The sequence below is a fragment of the Lampetra planeri genome, chromosome 8, assembly GCF_965212315.1.
Source record: "Lampetra planeri chromosome 8, kcLamPlan1.2.h2, whole genome shotgun sequence".
Taxonomy (NCBI): Eukaryota; Metazoa; Chordata; class Hyperoartia; order Petromyzontiformes; family Petromyzontidae; genus Lampetra; species Lampetra planeri.
This window is the reverse complement of record NC_136114.1, coordinates 5,943,722-5,967,767: the sequence shown is the minus strand read 5'-3', so window position 1 is coordinate 5,967,767 and position 24,046 is coordinate 5,943,722. Positions and strand designations below refer to the sequence as shown.

General features: G+C 42.6%; 1 protein-coding gene across 2 annotated transcripts in view; it reads left to right on the top strand.

The window, feature by feature from the left end:
* STK33 (serine/threonine kinase 33) overlaps positions 1-24,046 on the top strand; it is a 103,680-nt gene that overhangs the window by 49,558 nt on the left and 30,076 nt on the right. For both annotated transcript variants that reach the window (XM_078596775.1, XM_078596776.1), the window contains exons 5-8: positions 898-1,036; positions 5,630-5,715; positions 10,895-10,982; positions 14,512-14,587. In XM_078596775.1, the coding sequence (XP_078452901.1) occupies positions 898-1,036; positions 5,630-5,715; positions 10,895-10,982; positions 14,512-14,587 (389 nt within the window). The remainder of the gene's footprint in view (positions 1-897; positions 1,037-5,629; positions 5,716-10,894; positions 10,983-14,511; positions 14,588-24,046) is intronic.

Here is a 24,046-nt window from a genome sequence, read left to right as displayed (position 1 = left end):
ACAGTGATCATTCTTTGGAGAGAATTGCCTCTGACATAGAAATGTGGGATCTCCTTCACTGGCTCAGGGCTGCCCAAGTTAAATTAGCATTTGAGCACAAATATACTTTCACCTTTGCCTGTAACAGCACACACAGGCGGCCTCGTATTGAATGCTATTGGTCTTTCTACCCCAATGGAGTTCATTTGTGCTTTTGGAATCATTGCATGAGACAAATAATCAATTTGGAAATCTCAAAGGGCAGTGTTACCCATGTGTCTCTGAACAGCCCACACAACGCCATTTGTCACGGGATTTCTGAACATCCTGCAAGTGGCGTATTTATCTTTTACGCTTTCGCACGGACTCCCCTATGAGATCGTCGTATGTAAGTCAAGCCAATATTACGATTGTGTGGGACCAAAATGTTATGTGATGGGTTTTAGTGTGTGTCGTCACTGGTGGCTGAACCGAGACCATCAACCTGACAGGTAAATTGGTCATGGTGTAGGCCAGCAATTACTTGCTCACACCACTCTTGGAGGAAGGGCCTTCACGAGAGAGACCTCAAGAGAGACCTTCGAAAAGGCATTTTGACATCCTCTTCCAAGCGGTCCAAGACATCTTGGAAGAGGTGTAAATATCCACACATTTTCCCACCACAGTTTGTCGTACCCCTGCACCTCCGACGAGCATGGTTGGCTACGTACGATGCGAAAGAAGTTCAACAATACATCACATGCTTATACCGTGGCCCATCGACTTAACTTGCTCAACACGTGAGAACCCGTTTTTAATTACGGGTGGGCCTACCCGAATTGAAACCCGGGACCTCACCTGTGAGCCGCCGCGTCCACCGCTCCAGGCTGTCTTCTTTTTTATTTAACGAAGTGCCCTGCGGCCGCGTTGCGCGTGCAGCGAGTCTACCTGGTCATGGAGCTGTGCGAGCTGGGGGAGCTGCGGGCCGTGCTGGAGCAGAGGAAGCGGCTGTCGGAGGCCGAGGCGAGGCACGTCGCTCACAGTCTGGCGGCAGCCATCGCGTACCTGCACAAGCACGGTGTGTGGCCCGCGGTGGACAACGTCAAGGCGGTGGTTCATGTCGTTTCGTGAAGTTGGGAGATTTTTAAATCCTTTATATTAAGTTCACTTGCTTGCTTGCTTAGGACCGTGCAAATCTTTTGGTCGTTTTTTAACCCACTTCCCGTGATCCAATCGAGCTGACATTTTCCACACAGACTCGTTGTGCGTGACAATTAATGTTCGTGAAATTTTTTTTTCAAAATGTTACACTTTTTAGGACAAAATTATATTTAATTACCAATTGCTTAATGCTGCAATGCAATCATCTGACCCATAGGTGGCAGCCATCTCAAGCCAGAGGACGAGAGGACTCTAGCCGCCACGCATATAAAGGATTTATAGTGAAAAACTTTGTTTTTACGGGTTATACTTGTTACATGCTTGTCCACGAAGTGTGTGTGTGTTTGTTTGTTTGTTTAAATGTAATCTTGAGTCGACGGTTGATTGTGAGTGGACGGCAGTCGTCAAGCGTGGCGATTGCTACGACTGGCTACGATTTGACGAGACAAAATTTGAATGAAAACGCAGACGAAGATCATTTAGTCACATATTCAGAGACTGCAGTGCACTGAGGAAGATCAAAAAATGGTAATTGGCTATATACATTTTTACTGATGTCACTTATTGTCTAACTTGTCAACTAACTTGTCAATAAGTGCGTTTTAGTTTGTTGTCCTTCCCCGGCACTGCCGATTAGCGTGGTTGGCTACGTGCGGTACGAAAGAAGTTCAACATACATCCATAATTTTGAGGGGGCAACATTGCATGCCCCTCACACCAACGATTAATTACTAATAATTACTAATAGCGACTGCTCTAGGCAATGAGACTTTGAGAATGACTCAATGAAATGCACAGACTTACGGCTTGACTAAAATTCCATTGACTAAAATGAAAAAAGGCTGACTCCATGAACGTCAAATCTCAACGCTCAAACGAGTGTTGGGGCTGCATTCAAACTCCCATCGGTAGCCCGAAGCCAGCAGTGTAAATTCCACATCCACGCGGTGGAAACCAGTTTCTGTATATAGGGTGACCACTGTTGACGTCTCACAAAGTGGAATGCATTTAATTGTAGATTTGAAGCTTTCGTGACTGCAAGGATTCATACTCTTAGGTTTTTTTTCGGTAAAGTCACGTTGGTAAAAAATGAAAATTAATAAACGTAAAATAAAATAAAAATAATATAAAATTTGTCTCATTTACTTGATACAGCAAGTGTGCTGTGACGGTTCCACCTGAAGACGGAAGCTTGTGTTGCCTCCGAAACGTCGTGATTTTTATTTTATTTTTATTTTACTTTTATTAATAAAAAAAAAATTTACCTACGTGACTTTACCGAAAAAACCTAAGAATATGGAATGCATTTCATTAACTGCAGAGGGATGATGGGCTGAACCAGCCTCCATTTGAACTTGCAGCCTTCCAACTTAACCAAAGAGCTAACCAACCGGATAATAGTAATTCAATTTTATTTACCCAGGAAAGCCTCACTGGGTCCATAAGACTTTTGTTAAGGCAAGTCCTATTAAGGATGTTTGGCCAGGTTCTTTCTTGTGTATTTGAGCTTATAGCAGGAAACGAGTGACCAGAAAAAAGAACAAAAACAGCTCCTGTAGGCCTCTGCGAGGGAAGAATACTCGAAACACTCAACTCCTGCAGAGATGGTTCATAAGAATTCTCGCTGGACTGGTTGTCACATGTTATCACTGCTGAAGTGGACTGATTTTTGAAAAGAAAATAGCGCCGCTTGGTATTTTCAGCTTTAGTCATGAGCCTCGTGCGGAGAAATCAGATTTCTCCCCGTGGAAATCACGCATTAACACATCACTCCACGCCTCCTCGGCACTCACGGCAGACAAAACAATCCTGCACGCCGTGAAAATGTCATTAACTGTGACTTTTAAAATGAGCTTAAGAAAATAGAGGGCCACCTGGACAAATGGTGAAAAACGAATCCGCACAATTCCTTAATATGAAACAAATTGTGACCTTCCATTGGAACCTCATTTGCCAGTAAAAAATATGATAATTGGTTTTTTACCCTTCTATCTGGCAACAAAGCTGACACCTTTTTTTACAAGGAGTCATGTTTGCATTGACCACAATACCTGTAGTCATAATGCAAACAAAAAACATAACTCTGATAATGTATGCACTGTCCTTGAAGTTGATTGGTCCACACCCGAGACAGCTTTCCTTAGAGCCTAGTCTCACATGGTGTTGGACCAGATGACGCCAAAGGCGCACAACTCAAAGGCAATGCACCATCAGAGTATGAGAGCTCGGGGTAAGCATTTACACCATTGGAACCTCATTTGCCAGTAAAAAATATGATAGTTGGTTTTTTACCCTTCTATCTGGCAACAAAACTGACACCTTTTTTACAAGGAGTCATGTTTGCGTAGACCACAATACCTGCAGCCATAATGCAAACAAAAAACATATCAGAGTTATGTTTTGTGTTGCGGAAGATCCTAAGAGTAGCGGAAGAGAGATCTCACGCGAGCTTGTGTGGTTCCATTGTTTGTGTCTCGTGTTTATGGAAGTGGGATTGAGTTGTGTTGTGTTGCGTGTTGTTTTCCGGGTTAATCTGGGATTATGTGTGGGTGTGTTGTTGAATATTTCACAGTAGTTGCTGCTTTGTTTTATTATTTTATGAGTAATGTAATGTTTTATTGACATATTACCAAGAGACACTATAAACATTTCACCTAATGTTGTAACTGCAGTAATGAAAACAAGTTGCATGGGCACAAGATGTTTACAAAAATATTTGATACAAAAACATACTTCAAGATTTTAGCTATTTTTGGACTAATTGTTAAACATCATTCTTATATACTAATGTTTGTTGGCATAGCATTACGAGGTATGACTCCACTGGACACTACGTAATGGAGGATGTAATATTTACGAAAAAATCGGGCAGAGTATAATTGTATCTTGTGTAAATTTAATGGCAGTAAATCTTGCACGAAAGTATGTCATCATAGCACTTCACTGCATTTCACTGTAGCGCTGTATTAATGGCAGTGAAACTGCCACAAAACTATGTCATAAAAATCCTCACTTCATGTCAGTGTAGAACTCTATATAACTGACCTTCAATTTGTTCAAATTCACTGCTCTGATACTTTATCCTCTTCTGCTTTCGGTCGCTGGGGTTGATCGTGTCAACACAGAGCGGTGGCACAGTGGTTCACACACCCCGAGCAACACCCCGGCCAGCCAACTGAGTTTGATTCCTGACCGTCGCTACTCTCGGTGGCGAGTGATGTGTGAAGCGGTTCTGGGCCTTGCAGAGTTCGACTCAGTCTTAAAAGTGTCGAAAAACCCAGCACTTGTGGCAATCAAAATCGGCCAGGCTTGGTGCTGGTCACATCGCCCTTATTAGGTGCTCGCTTTCAGCACTTAGACCTAACAGGGAATGGCTTGACGACGACATCAGAGACTGGTGCCAGGAAGATGTGTGGCACTCCTCAAGCATATTGGCGCAAAACAAGAAAGTGGAAACAAATTATGAAATGTGTAATGGACACACTACGGGCTATCAGCCCATAGATCGTGATGATCATGATGATAATGTCAGCGCTGGCCCCTACAGTTCGTTAAAGTGCAGTCTGTTAAAGGTTGTACAGAGGATATTTGTACTTAATACAATAGGAAATTTGCACATCTTTTGCCACCAGTTAGATGATGTGAAATGTGGGTCTATACTGCCACCTGCTGAGTGGCACGTAAAATATGGAATTTAAAATCAAAGCGTCGCTGACACGTCTACACACAGGACATTAGTTCACATTCTTCATATATATTTTAAACCTGGAGCCTATTAAATAAAAAATACTTATTCGTGATGAAAACTGCATAGCCTGGAGCGTTGTTGGCTCACGCTGGGTTTTTTTATATTTCCGTCCAAGAGAAAAAATTATACTCGACATTTTTTTTCTGCAGTGCCGTTTGGCTCATGGAGGGGGCTAATGCCAAAGATGGGAAACTCGCAGAAGCCGCACGTGGTTCCGGCTCTGATGTAGAGTGTCCGACCCTTTGATTGCCGACAGGAGAGGCTCAGATAGATCGCATTTGCTCGGGCATCGGAGAAAACTCGTAGGTGGGCGTTGCGGGAGGTCAATCCCTAGACCTTGAGTAAGGGCATGAGGTCGGGCATAAGCTGTCTCGTGGTTTTCCTGTGCTCTTTGCAGGGACCTCTGATGAGACTCCCACAGCCATCCTTAAGATGTGTTAATGAAGCCCACGTGATGTCCGCTATAGCAAGGGTCCCGTTAAACAAAAGGTTGTTTGATAAATAGAACCCCTCCACAGGGGAATGCTGATAGCTGAAGGGCAGCTTATAGGTATGTTAATGACTCATCGATCCAAACGTATAGTTACCGTAATGATACATACCTGAAATTGAGTGTGTCAACCATCGACTGTTTACAATACACACAAATGACATGCAAAGTTACGTGATCGTTTTACATTTAGGCTAACGGAGTGAACAAAACCGTAAAAATGGCAGAGCGTGTAACCGTGGTGAATAATTGTCGCTTGCTGACGGCACCAGACATCGTGCACCGGGACCTGAAGCTGGAAAACATTCTGGCGAAGAGCAGCGAGCCGCACGAGGGAATCGACCACCTCGACATTCGGGTAAAGTCCCCCCCCACTGTTGTCCCCTGGGCCCGCAGCTGAACGCACAGGAGGCAGCCACTTAAACACAGGGATCAACGCCATATCCTCCAGAGTAAAAGCACGGACGCTGCACCCAGTTGGCTTGAGCGTGGGTCTGCAGTTTCGTTGCATGACGTAGTCATTAATTCGTTACGCGGTGCAATTCCACGTACATTTCCGAGACGTATGCAGCACAATCGCCAACACTTGCAGGGTATGATAATTGTTTTTTTTACCCTTCTATCTGGCAACAAAACTGACATCTTTTTTACAAGGAGTCATGTTTGCATAGACCACAATACCTGCAGTCATAATGCAAACAAAAAACATAACTCTGTATGCACTGTCCTTGAAGTCCTCATTTGGCAGTAACCCATGTGAGACTAGGCTCTAAGGAAAGCTGTCTCGGGTGTGGACCAATCAACTTCAAGGACAGTGCATACAGAGTTATGTTTTTTGTTTGCATTATGACTGCAGGTATTGTGGTCTATGTAAACATGACTCCTTGTTAAAAAAAAAGGTGTCAGTTTTGTTGCGAGATAGAAGGGTAAAAAAACCAATTATCATATTTTTTACTGGCAAATGAGGTTCCAATGGTGGACTTGCACGGTAGTTTAAATCAGTGGTGTTCTGTTGCATCACTCGCCGTATTATTCTACTGATTGCTGGGGGGGGGGGGGGCGTGGTTAAAGTGCGACTTACAATCAGATGGTTGTAAATTAAAGTTCTGGGTTTGGCAGATCAACTTGGGGGTTTATCCTCTTGGTGAGAAACCTTTTGAGTGAAGCCAACAAAGGAATTACCAGCCCCAATTAGTGAGTAACTGCCGCATGTTTTCCGAAAGGGCATCGTCGCTATTTTGCGAAGTTGTGACACTGGCTAATGATGAACAGGTTGTGAGTTCACATCCCGCCGAGGGTCAGCAGTCCATCTTTGTGTATGTGTCACTAAGACGAGCACCAACTGCGATGGCAATAATGGTTGTCTTATGAAGGGACCGGCCTCTCTTTTGGGAATGTGCGATATGTTCAAAGTTTAAAAGAACATGGGGACGCTGAGTTTTTAAAATATTTATATATATCAAATTTATAGCGTGCATACAGGTTTAAGTTGTGGTACTACACATAGATGTGGACTGAAAAGCACGTCCTTTATTTTAACCTCACACACATGAAGTTAAGGAATATTATTATTTATAACAATATAATTTCACATGACGTTCACGGAAATGATCCCCCTATGGAACTGCGCGGCGAAGACTGCATGCTTGAGAGGGCGCAGGTTCAGTTAAAGCTGCCTCACTCAAATTTCAAAATCCTCTAATTGGATTCTATAATTGGCACCTTTAATTTTTATTTCTCCCCCCCCCCCCCCCGATGTTTATTTTGAGACCCCGATGCTGCACGGCTCCTAATTGCCTCCTAATTTGCTTTCTAATTGGCCGTTGCAGCTGGTGAGAAGTCCTCCACCGTGTTAACTCAGCATTAAAAGCCGGGCCTAGTGCTGCTGCTGCTGCTGATGATGATGATATTGGGGTTAAATGCGGCCAGGCGAAATGTTTGTTCCCCAAACTCAAGTGTGTGCCGAGGGAGTCGTGGGTGTATTACCAAGGGCAGGTTTTATTTGGGGTTTCTCTCACTCCTGGGGGTTATCTCCACGGAAGGGGTGCTTGGAACTTATGACGCAAGCCTCATTTTGCTTTCTCAGCTACAACTTTGTGCATGCGAGCCTTTGTGGCCATTAATGAAAGAGGGCGGTTGTCTGCAGAAGTTCATTAAATCTTAGTTATTAATGCAAGCCACTAACGGAGTGTGGGTTTACATGTGATTGAGCACACACAAACACACACTTTGTACAGTGGTGGATACTTTATAGGTCTTTTTGTTTTATCTTTGCTCATGCACACACACGCCTTACTGGTTTATTGGTGCATGTTAGTGTGGTTTGGGAGACAATTGAGGAATTTGTGTGGGTTGTAACGTGAGGTGTTATAGGATTGAGTAATGCTTTTATGTATGGCACCTTTTCACTGCTTTTTGTCTTTAGAACTGTTTCTCGTGTTTAGGTTGTTTTCTTTCCCCGCAGCTCTGATTAGCACAGTTGGCTACGTACGGTACAAAAGAAGTCCAAAACACATACGTGCATGCGGCGTTCTAAATCGAATAATATGTTATCATGGCATAAATGTGTTTTATAGTAAGTCAGAATTCAAAGTTTGTCGCTGTTCAAATGAGAAAGGAGGCGGTGCTCATACCTGTCGGTGGCCCTGAGCGAGTGGTGGAAATTCCACATTCCTATGCTGGGGGCCAGTTTTCGCTCCAGTACAACCGCGACGATTGCTTGCTATAATTTACAAACGTAACGTAATTCACTTCTGTGTAAAGTGTTGGTACATTATTACACCTAAGACCACAATGACAAAATGTACGCGGCAAAAAAACTGCACCTGAACATGCTTCTTTGCAGAGTAACAAAAAACACCCCCAGCAAAATGACATTACTCGTATTATATATTTTATTTTATGTAAAGCAAAATTTACATTCCGCACACTTTGCCTCCGAGCAGCATATGTGGTGTATGCATTTATATGCAGGTATGAATTCCAGCATCCAGAGACACCTTTGTATTTGATGCTGTATGAAAATAAATGCACCACATTGTATATTAATTCTCAGAGAGCAGGGGGGCGGGGGTGGAAACGATTCCGCAGAGGCGTCATTGCATCTGGAGGTGTAAAGTTTCGTGTCACTTAATACAGCTCCAATTATTCTGCAAATGACTCAAACATTTAATAATGCAAAGTAATGGTTGCCAAGCTGATTTGTGTAACGTGTGAGTCATTATTATATTAAGCAGATGCATCAAGCCATGATTGTTCATCTGCCGGTCCGTGCATCATTATGTGCATGTTTGTGAGTGCCAAAATTATTGATAACGTTACAAGTCACCGTGACAGACATAGGGGATGAATGATTATTTAAAGCAGGTGGATAAGTATGAGTTGGGGGATTTTTTTACACAATACATGTTTTAAAAACGAACCCCTACAAACTGAAATCAGACACCACAGGCATCTTCGGTGTTAGTTCCAAATGCAGGCAAGTATCAAGGGAATGAACAATACTTTTGAATTATTCACAATATTCGAACTTATTTACACTTAAAAAATTATATTTGTAAACATTTTTAAAATACGAGGTAGGTAAATCAAATAAAACACTCTAAAATGCATATGGAGGACATTTTAATGTTGTCAAGAATTAATATAAAGCCACTGTGGGTTTGTCTAGTAAAACAAACATATAAAGGCATTCGTGAATGCCTTTGCCATTCAGCTTCTCTCATAGCTGTGGTAGTTTGCTGAAATGTTTGTTTCCGATTTTTATTTTAAAAGGTCCTGCTCAATGCCAATGCCCAGCATTGGTCATCAGTTCACTTTCACAAGCGCAGCCGAACGAAAACAAAAAGGCATCTAAAATGTAGTTGGGATTTTAAGACCGGCTCCAATTTGGAAAACGCGTACAGGATCCTCAGCTATTCACAACTCAAGTAGTTAGGGCATTCATGAGGCCAAGTAAAAACATAAACAAAAGACCTCTCACTACAGCAAAGGCTTTTGTTTATGGGCCAGGAGGTGTACTATACTAACACCATTATCACAAAATAATGAGTTACAACAAGGGGTGCTCTCACTTGATTCTGGGCTCTCAAGGTAAAAACTCATTTACATCCGCAGCTCCGAGTCCAACACTGGGGGGGATTGGCGAGTTCTGTATAAATGTCGGGTGTTCTTTAGACCAGCAGAGGGCACCCCTCTGGAATCGCCGATTGAAGAGGCCGAGTCGCATTGGTGTGGCTCGCTAGGGTCGGGCACGTGCGCGTCGATTTTGCCAAGCGCTCACCCCACAGGCGCTGGGAAAACGATCGTCGAAGTTGAGTGTGAAGATCGCAACGGTGGGAACAGAAGTTGGGGCTCTTCGAATGCCTCCTGTAGCGCACGACGCCGAAAAACGGGAGCTCGGATTGAAATGAAAGAAGAGGAAAGTGATGACACGAGCGAAGGGCTGCAGATACATGACGAGACAGCTAGGGGCTAAGAACTGGAATAATAAAGTAGCATCTATAAAATACACAACGCCGACACGCAAAGTGAGATGCAAAAGAAACGAAGAGTAAAAACAAATTTGGCAGCAAAACAACAATAATAATTGACGGGAATATTTGTCCATTTTCTTTTTTACTCGCCGTAGAGAGAACAAATTATTATGTGGGCCCTTTTGGATTGGTTGCGGAATAAAGTTTTCTGCGTGGCTGTGATCGTTCTACATAATTGACCTCACAGAGATGCACGGAATTACACCTTGGTTCATGTCCGCACGAACCTAGAGCCTTTGTTCAATCCACTGCTGGATAAAGGCCTCCCCACTGCACTCACTACGTACTGTCCTGACTTGGGGAAAATGTATACCGTCCGTACGAATAAAATTGTAAATATATATAACCCTTGGATCAATCCACATCTGGATGAAAGTCTGGCGGGTTGTCGGACCATACTTCACCACACCGGTCAGTGCGACGGAATAAATAATAGCCAGCGTACAGCCGCGATGGCTGCCTAATGGGCGTCAATTAACGTGCAGCCAAACAACGGTCCAAGGGAATATTGCTTTGCGATTTGGAGCACGTGGAAGCGGTTCTGCATGCGGCGCGCACAGGCGACGGACGCGCTGCTGTGCTGTAAATACTCAGCGGAGGGAAACGGGCGTGCGCTCGTGGATGGCTGATTTTCAGGAGGAACGCCGGGGAAAACGAAACGCACAAAAGAAAGACGGCAAGAGGGCTCGCCCGGGAGGGGCTGTGGGTACCAGCGCAAGGGGAAGGGTAGAAAGGAAGAAGAAGAAGGGGGGAAAAATCCAAAGCCCTTCTCTCATTCATTTTTAAATAAAGGCAGCGTCCGCGCATCTTTGTCAGCGGAAAGGGGGCCGGTGCGCTAATTAGCTCCGCAGAGTCCCATTAAGCGGGCGAGGCCCACGGAACGGAGCAGCCCGGCCTCTCCGCCGCTCACCCTTTAATCAGCCGGCCACCGAGCGGCGCGTGTGGAAGCACTGCTCACTCGCTCTCTCTCTCTCGCTCCATATCAATCTACCCGCCCCACAGGTGACGGACTTTGGGCTGTCGGCGGTGCGGGAGGGGAATGGAGCTGCCTCGATGCTTCAGTCTCCGTGCGGAACGCCCATCTACATGGGTAGGGCAACGTCTGCCCTTTGTCCGAGTCCTCTGCTTCAACCGTTGCCCTCCCCTTCACTTAATCTGCATGTCTCTCCATCTTTCGATGATTCCATGCAAAAATGAGTTGTCATTAACCCTGTACGCAGTCACTGTCTTTGACTCTGGGCCTAATTTATCTGTTATTTTATTTCGTTATGTTTTACGATATTTCCCCCCTTCGGCATTTCAGTGTGGTACAACTATCTCATGCTCTCTCACTGTCACTTTCTTCAATAACCAAGCTTTGGCATGCAATTATAATGAAGTATTTTTGCAATTGAGTTTTATTCATTCGACCCGAGCTGCTATATTAATGCTAAACTTTATCGTACATAAACTTGTACGAATGTGAATTTCAACGTGACTTTTAACTCGTATAAAACAACAATTGCTACATGTTTGCAAGTCTTCGTTAATGACGTTTTGTTATGCCCACGATGAACAGAAGTAAGACGCGTCAACAGGAAAATGTAATAATACGCTCACTCAGTATGGGCTGTTTCATTCGTATCCTATACTCAATAAAAACCCACCAGGATTTTTTTTAAATGTCCCATATAACCCTGCGTTGAATGTGAAATGTCTGTGGGACTTGAATAAAATCTCCTTTGGATCCATAAAGCATTTCAGTCTTGGGGGACTACTGTAGGGAATGTTCATTAGGATGAAATATCTGATTTTCCGTTAATAACCGTGCGGGTTTGCGTAGCATTTCACAAAGGTGGGCAATATCATTCCATATATTAACAGAAACCTACACGTACACCCCTTCCTCACTACGTGAGATTCAGCCTGTGGTCAGTCTACTTTATAAGGTAATGCATCTAGTTCTGCTCTTATCAGGCCTCGTTTGAGTGCTGCGAGGTAGGAAGGAGCCATATGTATCGCAACTCACGAGTCATCACTCCCAATGTCCTGTTCTGCAGTCTTGCAGTGTGCGCAGAGTGACAGATACAGCTTATTACTGATATTGATGCGTTGATGACGTTCTGCCAAGTTGCTTTGGCTGTAGGCTTTCCGTTTTAATAATGCGTTTGTTTTAACCCGTGCCTGCCCAAGAGTCGCACACAGCATGCCAAGCCCTAGTGGAGCGTCAGCAGTGGGCCTTTGTGCTGCTGCACAAGGACTGATTTTCATTAACGTGAATGCTCACCTCGTTTGAACAGCGTCATCCGATGTGCCGAGTCTTTTATCAATCCGCTGATGGGCTACTGCCTCCCCACACCTTTCAGTCGGGGAGGTTGATTGACCATACTTCACCACGCTGGTTAGTGCATGTTGGTGAAGGGATTGCCTAGGGCCGGTTCAGATATCACTTGCCATTCACATGAGCCGAAGCTGGGAATCAAACTCAGGCTATCGGGTTCAGAGCACACTGAGCTAACCACTGTGCCACCACTCCGATTATTTATCATATACGGCATACACAGCGCAATTGAACGCAATGTTATTGTTAAGCTGTTTTTATATCGGGAAAATGATGAGGCGTTAGTAGGTTAACGTGTTTGGGTTTGAACAAACATAAGGATCTCCCAATCCAAACTCATCATCTGATTGGCCAATTACAGTTTAGCGAGCACCTCGGAAGGCAGGAACAACGCACTGCGTGGTGGTGTGGCCAGCATCCACATTAGGATGCTGTTGTTGCACCATTGCAGATGTGAACACAATGCGCAAGATATTTGTGCTATGCTGAATCAACGTAGGAGAGAGAGGTGTGTTCTAGGTTGAGACACCATTTGCCAATGGTGTTGTATATCATGGTCACATATTAATTCCAAGTCACGGAGATCTTAGAGAGTGGTGCACAAACCCCATGCATGCACATTTAACAATACGGTGATAATATACGTTGACATTATTATAATATAGCGTGTTTCTACATTAGCTTTATAATATATTGCGTTTCACGCTATGTTATAAAGCTAATGTAGAGGCGAGTTAGAGTTAGATATGAATATCTTCAGCAATATTTATATATACTGCATATAGCAAAAGGTAAATTCCCATTAAGTGTCTTCCTTAAATATGCTATTTAACGTAATGCAATTTACATGCAAAACAATTTCCATTTCTATTCACATTCTATCGTATAATCTTGTAATATTCTTGAGTCTCTGTTGAAAAAAACATTCACGTCCGAATGATCTTTCACCGAGGGTGTAAGTAAACAATTAACATCGTTATCACTTAAATGTTTCTGCAAACCCCTTCACGGTTTCAGCACCTTGCTTTGGAGAGCACCGCGTCCTCAACGAGTGATACTCTGCAACTTTATTTTGCCAGTGGCCAAATATAAACACATTTGAGCGTTATGTATATTAAAACGCACGTTGCACAGCCGTTGCATTGACATCACAGTGCGCAAGGGTAAATTGCCGGTTTATAGAAGTAAGTGGCACAAATGCCCTCACCAAAAGCACCGCGTCTGCTGCTGGGATAGATATCGGTTCTCATTGTGAGGCACAGTCTAGGGCCCTGAAGGGTTCATAACTTCACGAAATCTGTTTGTCTTGCTTTCCCTGCAGGCTTCTCTATCATCATTGCATCTGTTGGCTGCCTTGGAGGTCTTAATTCTGCCCTCACGCCTGCGTTTCACGAGTCTTCCACTGTATTCTCAGGCTGCTGCTGCTGCTGCTGCTGTGGTTTTTTATTGGGGGCTCGTTTTGCTTTTATATACATATATATATATTTCCACACTTGCCACGTTTATTATCTTCAGAGTTAAGATTTTGAATTGACAGTCCTGCTGTTCCAAGACTGTTAAATTGTAACCGAAGTGCACGCAAAGCTCGTTCTTAATTGGTCATCTTCGTTTAACTCATTTGTGCGGGAGACGTAAATAAAAAGCATTAGGTTGCTTGTTTCTTGCATAGAACCCAGATTATTCACGACTGATGAAACCCCAGCTTCTCGGCACTGTTAGATTCGTGTTGCGATGCATTGCAACGTCATTTGTATTTCCAGTGCATTAAAATACGACCACTTCTCAAAAGAGGGCACAGGGTTCGGGAGGAGAATGCCGTAGGAAAGAGAAGAGGCGGTAAGCTGATGGGAAGGGGGCTAATAGGCGACGTTACTTAAACGAGGATGGCAGTGGAGATGTTGAGTGGACAGGGGGCAATCACAGGGCAACCACCAGTGCAATGAACAGCTGCCGCTTTGTCCATATTAAAAATCAACGTCGTCGTCATCATCATTTGTCCCTTCCAAACGAATCTCCGCCATGGCTTTCTTTTTTCGTTGTCGGCAGTATAACCTCTCAATCACGTGTCTTCTCGCCGTTTTCTCACTGCCTCCATCGCCCTGGTTTGCTATCTATCTAACCCTACTTGAGTTTGGACTTGAATATGGAGATCATTGAAGAGTAGGGACAGCCAATGATAGAAATTTCCCAGGGCCAACATGAGCTGCCCTTCCCGCGGATGGGTTCTTGAGGCCCCGTCGTCGATGCATATTTACCGCTGCACGTTAACGCTGGCGCTCTCCCGTATACGTCCCCACAGCTCCCGAGGTGATCCAGAGCCAGGACTACAGCCAGCAGTGCGACGTGTGGAGCATCGGCGTCATCCTCTACATGCTGTAAGGCCCCCTCCTCCCCCTGCTCCTTTCACTGCAGCAACAGCCCAAATAACTCTTAAGGCTGAAAACGCTGCGACCACCAGCGTCACGAACACTTGCTGCTTTGTGCATATTAAAAAACGTCATTGTCATCATCATTTGTCCCTTCCGAACGAATCTCCACCGTGGCTTTTTCTGTTGTCGGCAGTATAACCGCTGCTTTCGATCTCACTCACTTGTCTTCTCGCCTTGGTTTGCTTTCCAACTCTACTCCTATATCCTTCCACTTTTGTGTTAAGCCTACTTTTGTGTTATGTCGACCCATACAGGATCCTGTCCAGGCTTACATTAACAATGCACCAGCTCAAATAGAACACGCTAGTAATACAGTCCACGAAGGGTGCCTCCCTCCACTCTGTTAGGAGACTTCACTTTATTAAGAAACATGCGTATAAATTTGCACGTTAGCTGTTTGCACTTATGCCCGCGCTTACATGGCTATAATTCTATTGGTGGCCATTCCATGGATAGATTGGGCCCCATAAATGGGAATGTGGAATTGCCACCGCTTGCTCCAGGCCACAAATGGAGACAATCGCTGTCCCAGTGCTCTTTTGATCCTGGAGACGTGTTGACTTAATTTTACAATTCGCTTGTAACACAGTCAGAAAATGTCTAAATCATTCGAATGGTTCACATGGGGTGTCAGTTGGAAGATAATGATTACAGGGTTTTTAGAAAATATGGCGTATTCATGGAATGGGTCAGTGATTTGACACATACGCAAAAACAGAATGCACTAACACCATCCCAGCCTGTGTGTCAGTGCGTCTGTGTGCATGTGACAACATCATCGTGGGAGAATTTCTGCAATTCTAGAAATGCTTCTATTTTATTCACAGTTCTAATTGGTTAACATTATATGCTCAAGTAAAAATCCACTTTGTGGTCATACTAACGATTGCCCACATCTTTAACGTATCAGAATTGTATGCCCAGAATCGTGGAAATGCCCATAATTTCCATATTCAGTAAAGTTAGGATAGCAATAGGATATCAATACACACCAATAAAGAAATAATTCCAGACATTCTCATTCCACCCAAGGATGAAGGCCTACCCATACCGTGTCAGACGTGGCGGTTCTTTGGCCGTGCTTTATCACACTGGTCAATGCTGGTTGGAGAAGTGTGAGGGCACCAGAACGAGCGGTTAAGGTATCACTCGCCACTTGATGTTGGCCATGGACGGGGATCGAACTCGGCTTGCTGGGTTCATAGCGGAGTGTACTAACCGCCGCGGGAGCGCTGCAACTGAATAGCAATACTCTTCGAATTTCGATTTAAAGCTTTCGTGACTGCAGGGATTCATCTTCTTGGTTCTTTCGGTAAAGTCACGTAGAATGGAAATAATAAAATAATAATAATAAAACATAATAAAATAATTCTCACGACGTTTCGGCCACAACGCAAGCAGCCGTCCTCAGGTGGAGAATAGGTCTGTCGGGAAGACACGTCGTGAGAATTATTTTATTATGTTTTATTATTATTTTATTATTTCCATTCTACGTGACTTTCCCGAAAGAACCAAAAAGAGGACTCTTCGAATTGTTTTTTTTTGTGATCTTAGCAATTAGGTAATGATGGGGTCTCCCCACACTAACCGCTCTCTGCACAGTGCGATTCTGGGGTGTTGACTGGGCTGTTTCATGCCCGCTGCCATTGTTTCGCTCTCATCTGTAAGCCCCCTGGCCAGCACGCGACGAGCGACTGCCTCTCGCCTCCCGTTCCGCGGAGCGCCTCACCGCCGCGCTCTGCTGGAAACGTCTCTGAAGCCGCCAGTGGGGTCCCAGTGGCGGGTTTGCGAGTTAGATCCAATGCTCGAGGTGAACGAGTTACGTTGTAATCTTTCATCCGTCGTCGTGCAGTGGAAGCTACTTTTCTCGGCTCGTAATTGGCGTAATGAAGTGTGTGACCCACGCTCGCTAATGCACTATAAGGATGTGAGGCTTTAATCACGTGTACTGCTGATCATCTCGCCAGCGAGCAGCATAACAACTGGTTATTTAAGCCACTAGCAATTATCTTAACGACCCCTTAAAGGTCAGCTGCACGTAGCCTACAGTAGCGAAGACTTCAGGTGCTTGCCCACATATCTCTCCTCTCTCTCAGCGTTGAATCGCAACACTTCTAGGCACGCTAAGCAGTGGCGGGTCTTGGCTAGCCTAGATAATTGAGTTTACATCGTTCGTGGCCTTGTTAAAATTAGCAATCTTGTTTGATAGCGGAATATTCGAGTGTCATCAGTACCTCGGCAATGGAAGGATTTGCAAGCCGTGGATTGTGCTGACATGCATTGTATTAATGCATGAAAAATGTAATTACGTGCATAAAGGGTAGGGCCAAAGGTTCCTTTCTCCCCGCTGCATTAGGCTCCTTTTATTTCAGGAGACAGACAGCCTGAGCCAATGTTGGATTGAAGTCTGGCGGTTGCGCAAAGGGGGTTAGTGACCAATTTGCGCGGCAAAAAAAAAATGCCTTTATAGTTTCATACCAATTACGGCTGTAAACTGAGACACTTTTGTTTTCAGTGGGGCTTTTCATTTCATGCGGAGAAGCGCTGCCACTCAATTCATCACAAAGACAATGGATTTGCTTGATCAAAATATGAACTCCGAGGCTAAAAAAAACAAATTTAAGAGAGATCTGGGAGGGTTTTTTTTGTTTTGTTTTGTAGCCGTCATTATACGTCGTTGGTTGGATCAAAAAAGCCCTGGAATGATGAAGACCATAGTTCACACGGACTTAAGAAAGTGTTAATTCTTAATTGGTTTCTTTTAAGTAAGGTGTGTGTCGTAAACCCTCCTCCACCCGACACAAACAATTAATAAATGTGCCACTTGAATCAAATGTGCCAAATGTATTACTGCTGCAGCAGCAGCACCACTACCGTTGTTGTTGAGAGCAATCTCACGACGTTTTTACTTTTACAATTTTTTTTATTTGACCAGGTAAGGCCCATTGAGCTGTACAGCTCTTTGTCAGAAGCAACCTGGCCACAAATGATAACTCAACCAAGTGGCTTATCACGTGGACATTTATAGCAGCCAAATACTCTAAACGCACGCTTCTAAATGTGGAGAGGACCTGGAGAATAATCCTCGCGATCATGGGGGGGAACATGCCAACTCCAAATATACCGCAGGCATCAGGTCGGAATCAAACCCAGGCGCTCCTTGTGGTGTACGAGGCGTGGTAGTTAACGTCTTGCCACAGTAGCGGTTACACAGATCACGACGATTCACTGGAGATCACATCCAGCACCGTGAGGTTGTTAACCGGAGCTCAGATGTCGATTTAAAGCTTTCGTGACTGCAGGGATTCATCTTATTGGTTCTTTCGGTAAAGTCACGTAGAAGGGAAATAATAAAATAATAAAAATAAAACATCATAAAATATTATGTTTATTTTTATTTAGAAGGGAAATAATAAAATTATTAAAATAAATTATATTTTATTATGTTTTATTCTTCTTATTTCCCTTCTACGTGACTTTACCGAAAGAACCAAGAAGAGGAGCTCAGATGTCGATTTAAAGCTTTCGTGACTGCAGGGATTCATCTTCTCGGTTCTTTCGGTAAAGTCACGTAGAAGGGAAATAATAAAATAATAAAAATAAAACATTCTAAAATATTCTGTTTTATTTTTATTATTGTATTATTATGTTTTATTTTTATTATTTTATTATTTCCCTTCTACGTGACTTTACCGAAAGAACCAATAAGAGGAGCTCAGATGTCGAGTGAAAGCCAACGTATACAATTAATGCATTTCTTGCTAGTGAAGTATGAGTGTGTTTACGTGTGGAGAGTAAGTAATACATGCAAACAATAAACGACGAATTGTACCTCCGCGAAGGGGAAAAAAAAACAAAAGAAAGAAATACCTGTGCTTTTCATGTCATGATTTGAAAGTCTCAAAAGCCACGTGAGTTCGTGAGTGTCAAATAATTTGTTTAACACTTGTCTTGCTAGACCTGCTCAACTGTGCTCCACCACAGTCGTAGCTCATACTGCCCTGAGCATGGCATTGCAAATATTTCACTCAACGTGACATTTAAATTGTCGCAAATGACTTTAATTACTCGAAGAACGTGATGTTAATGGATACATGTCGTTTAAAGATTTGCATTTATTATAATTTGCGTATGGTTAACTGAAGGGAAATTTTCCATTTTCAAAAGAATGCCTTATTCTATGTTTGATGTTGTGGAATGAAAGGAAAACATTCCCCAAATGAGTTTGGTGAAATTTGGTTTGATATCTTTTAAAACGTTTTAAATAGAATCATTATTATTAGCGATGCAGTGCTTATTATCGCACTTGCGCTATGAGCGACACCTGAGTTCAATTCCCCGTCACGACTAACATCATTGGCGAGTGATATTTGAATCAGTCTTGTGCACTCCTTCTCTAAACCGCACTGACCAGCCTGGTGGTGTATCATCAAACAACCCCCCATGACTGGCACAGCATGGGGAAGCCTTCATCCAGCAGTAGATTGGCAGAGAACTGTAATATATAATGGTTTGCATTATTAGTATTCAAATCGAAATAATTATGTAAATAAACAGCCTTTTACATGTTTTAGAAATATAAACAGTGAATTCTATGTTTTTTTCTGCGGGCTGTCATCACAAGTTTTGGAAGTGGCTCTACTTGACATCAAACAAATTCTTATAATTTTTTTCTTTAAAATCTCATAACCTAACTTTTAATAGCAAAAATGAGTGCACTTTACCTCATGTATATTTCCAAGAGACTATTGAGAAGTTGTTTAGACTCACAGGCATGCATTCGATAACCTTGCCCAAAGCACTTAAGCCTGCCGTTTGTCAACATTTTGTATTCGTGTAAATATATGCCCACAGAAGCAGATGAGAGGGCCAATACTTTGGACGAATATAATCAATATGAGGCAACATCTGGTGGTTAAACGGTTAAAAAAAGTACCGCTCATAATAAAAGATGAAATGCAGACTTCTGCATTATACAAGCTTCCCTGTGAGTAATTCATCAGCATTGCGACAGTTTCGTAATATATTATTGATAATGTCATGACGTGGATTTTGTTTAAACTTTCCTCCTGTTTGCCACATTTCACAGATAAGTGTGGACATTAAAGGGACTCTTTAAATTCAAGTCCCGGATTGATGTCACATTTGGATTATCAACGTTGCTCTGCTTGTGTTTTATCTTACCGCAAACACAGGTACACATTTCTCATGCAAGAAATCCCAGCGCTTTGCTTGCTCGTATAAATAACGGAGCAACTGCCGCCCGTATGCTGGTACACAGAAACAATTTCATGCTTGCGGTAATTATAACAAAGCATGGGTGCCTGTTGGAATGCCATAGCTTTCATTTGGTTTAACAGTCTATTACAGCGTGAAACTTAGTTCAGTTTTTATTGTACCTCTAATGAGCAATGTCTGGTCTTCATCTTCAATGCAGATATTGAAACAGTGGTGGAAATTCCATGTTAATGTGGCAGGAAACAGCCGCTTGGAAGGGTAGCAGCTGTTTACACTCTGCTATGCATTGTAACTTTATGGGATGTTACTTTGTTTTATCCGCCCCAGAGAAAGAATGGGTTGAGTCGACCAAGGCCGGGGTTTTACCCCATTAGCTTCTATTAAAAACAAACAAAATAAACTATCCGAGATCCATTAGATACGTTTGCTAATACATATTTTGTATTTCGTCAGCACACTATAAACATTATTAAAGCAGACATTATGGAAGAATGACTCACATGTTTCGTAAGTTGGGTTACATAAATGGCGTTTTCCTTCATGCCAATGGCATAATTCGCTTTGTGTTCATGATGAGTTCATATAGAGTGCTATCATTCTCGTACATAAAAGATGTTTTACGATAATCAAAATATATTACGGCTTGGATGTTTCTTTGAATGAAGAATTTAAGTAATATTTTTTTTACCGAGGGATTTCTTTGCGATTTAAAGCTTTCGTGACTGCAGGGATTCATCTTCTTGGTTCTTTCGGTAAAGTCACGTAGAATGGAAATAATAAAATAATAAAAATAAACATAATAAAATAATTCTCACGACGTTTCGGCCACAACGCAAGCAGCTGTCCTCAGGTGGAGAACATGTCTGTCGAGACAGAGTCTGAATGACTCTCCAAGCCTGGGGTGTGTCATTCAGACTTCTCGACAGACCTGTTCTCCACCTGAGGACGGCTGCTTGCGTTGTGGCCGAAACGTCGTGAGAATAATTTTATTATGTTTTATTTTTATTATTTTATTATTTTCATTCTACGTGACTTTACCGAAAAAACCAAGAAGAGGATTTCTTTGCATTTTTGTGCAGCTTGGAATAGTAATAGTTCTATATGCAGCACTACTTAATGTGTAGCGATGGGACACGCACAATGCAATTAAAGACAATTATTCTTGACATCCAGAGTTCAATTTGTGAAAATAAAAATCCAATTTAAAACATTTGCTGGTACACATTTTAAACATTTTAAGTAATGTACTATTATACGGATTACTTGGAACAGTTAGATATCTTCACCTCTGTTTTCTAAATCACAAGAAACTAAGAACAAACACTTGACCCAAGACATTTTTCATTTGTATCTCTTTTTTTGAGCTATTTTTTCAAGTCCCTCATGCATTTATATTTCATCTTGTACACCGCATTCACCGTGTGTGTATTTCTGTCGCTATCGTTAATTAATTTCCCCTGCATTTCCTCGTGATTAATATGTGGCGCACCCCACTGGCATATACATTTTTTTTTCAAATCTCTTGATCATTTTCCTGCGTGTAATAACCACTCGCCTTGGCACGCGTTCAGGTGTTGAGTAAACAGTGATACTTTAATTAATTAACAATGCTGTGCGATGAGCCCAATAATAAATAATGGATGAGCCACTGAGCTAGTTAGAATTCTAAAAACCCTAATGCAAATTTCACGTTGTAATTTATAATTCACAAAGCCGCTACATTGTTTTAATAGGCAGACTGAAAGTATAGGTACTTGAATAAAGTGAAATGCAACTAATCATCAGCGACAGCTAGGTAAGGCCTACTGAGCTGTCTAGCTCTTTTTTTAGAAGCAACCTGACCACAAAAGAAGTGGCTTATCATGTGGAAATGTATCGCAGCCAAATACTCTAAAACTAAATTTACTGTTGGGGGGGGGGGGAGTGGCACAGTGGTTCACTCATTGCATAATGATCGTGGCAACCTTAGATGTTGTTCCCAGCCACGGCTAACATCAGTAGCAAGCGATATTTGAACAGGTGCCGTGACCACATTTCACTTACCCACCACACTGACTGGCATGGTAAAGTATGGTGAAATGAGCACCATTACTGACACAAGGTAGGAAGCCTTTCATACAGCAGTTCATTAACAGAGGGCTGTAGAGTATTTGTAATGAACAAAAAAAATACTGTGATCTCTTTTCTTTTTTCACATACAATGGAACCCATAATATAGTTTTTTTTCGGCTTCGATCGCGTAAATGTAAATGTGTCGTTAAACCCGCCACCACCCGACACAGCCAATTAGTAAGGATTGTCACGTTAACAAAACGTGCCAATTCGTTACTAGTTCAGCGCACCGATGTGTTGGAGAGTAAACCCACAACATTCACAATCTGACTACAACATTTCGCGCCGCTGTGCTGTACTAGCAAACGAATCGACACGTTTTGCTCACGTGACAACCCTTGCTAATTGGCTGTGTCAGGTGGTGGCACGTTTAGCGATACGTTTATATTCACGCGATCTAACCCCCCCCCCCCCCAAAAAAACCCTCTATTGTGGTTAATATTGGTCGCGAAAGCCTCCTCCTGCGTGTTAAACTGACAAATGGAACCCATCTTTAAAACCGTGGCAGATGGCTCTCTGGCCGCTCTCCTCATTTGCGACTTTATAGAACACCACCCTGGCACGTCCGAAGAATTCACGGCAGGTAATGAGTACATTTCACAGGTGGCCGAGTAACATTTTTTTATCACTACGCACTTTTTTTTTACTTTGAGAAACATACACAAGTGCTCATAAAATGAATATAAAACCGATCGTGCATTGTTCTGGTACATTATGGGTAGCAACATGTATAACCAAAGCTCTGTCCTGCATGCATTTAATAAGCTTGATTCCGCTGATGAGACCCACAAGGTTGAAACCAGTCCAGAAATAAAATCGGCTGGATAATATTGTTCTGGAAAGACAAAAGGCCTTTGACTAACAATGCATTTATTTGTATGTGTATGTGAAGATAGCATGGAGGTTTGTTTATGTTAAAATAATGAGGATATTTGAAAGCTATTTGTCAATCTACGGCTTCCCCATGTCATGCTGATGTTCATCATAGGTGTCAATTGAACATACTTGACTACAATGGGCAGTGAGGTTTGGCCAAGATGGGCAGGGAGGGGGCCAGAACTGGTTCAGATGTCAATTGTCACTGATGTTAACCACGGGCAGAAATCAACAACTCTCTGGGTTCATAGCACTGTGTGCCAACCATGACACCGGCATTCCACCTCACACCATAAATAACCAACTTCTATGCTGTCTCCACAAAATATTTTCTTAATTCCGTTAGTATATTGGCCTATTCTACATAATTCAACCAGAAGATTTTTTTTTCTAGCAAACTCTTCTAGCACGGTCGGTTACGTATGGTGCGAAAGAAGTTCAACATACATACAAACAACTACTGCTGGATTACCAGATGTTATTGATAAGTACCCTCTCTGCACCGTGAGCCATCAGCACAATAACAATATTGTTTCAGTTAATATATTAAATATGACGTTAAGATAAGCCAAGCAGGTGTCACACTATTTTTCTATTTTTTTTTTCTCCACAAATCTGGCTGTCGCCTGATGAGGCTGGTTGTAATTACCGGCGAAACGTCGTACTCGAATTTTCAATGTTGTGGGATTACTCTCCAACACACCGTTGTGCTGAACTAGTAAAGAAATGGCACGTTTGGTTTACGTGACAGACCTTAATAATTGGCTGTGGTGGGTTTAACGACACATTTATATTTATATTCTTGGTTCTTTTGGTAAAGTCACGTGGAAGGGAAATAATATAATAATGAAATAATATAAAACAATAAAACATTTTTATATTCTTTTATTATTTCCCTTCTACGTGACTTTACCGAAAGAACCAATACTATGAATCCCTGCAGTCACGAAAGCTTTAAATCAAAACATTTATATTTATGCAATCTAACTAAAAAAACACCTCATTGAGATAAGTAGACAGTTTCTTTGGAGTATTCATGCTTTGGGGAGAGAGTCAAAGTCACGGAGGAAACCCCTTCATGCGAGAGACGAACACTTGAACTCCACAGAAAGAGGGAGAGTCATACACCTACTTGCTCTACCTCCACCAGCAGACACCTTGATGGGCCTTTGCAGGTGG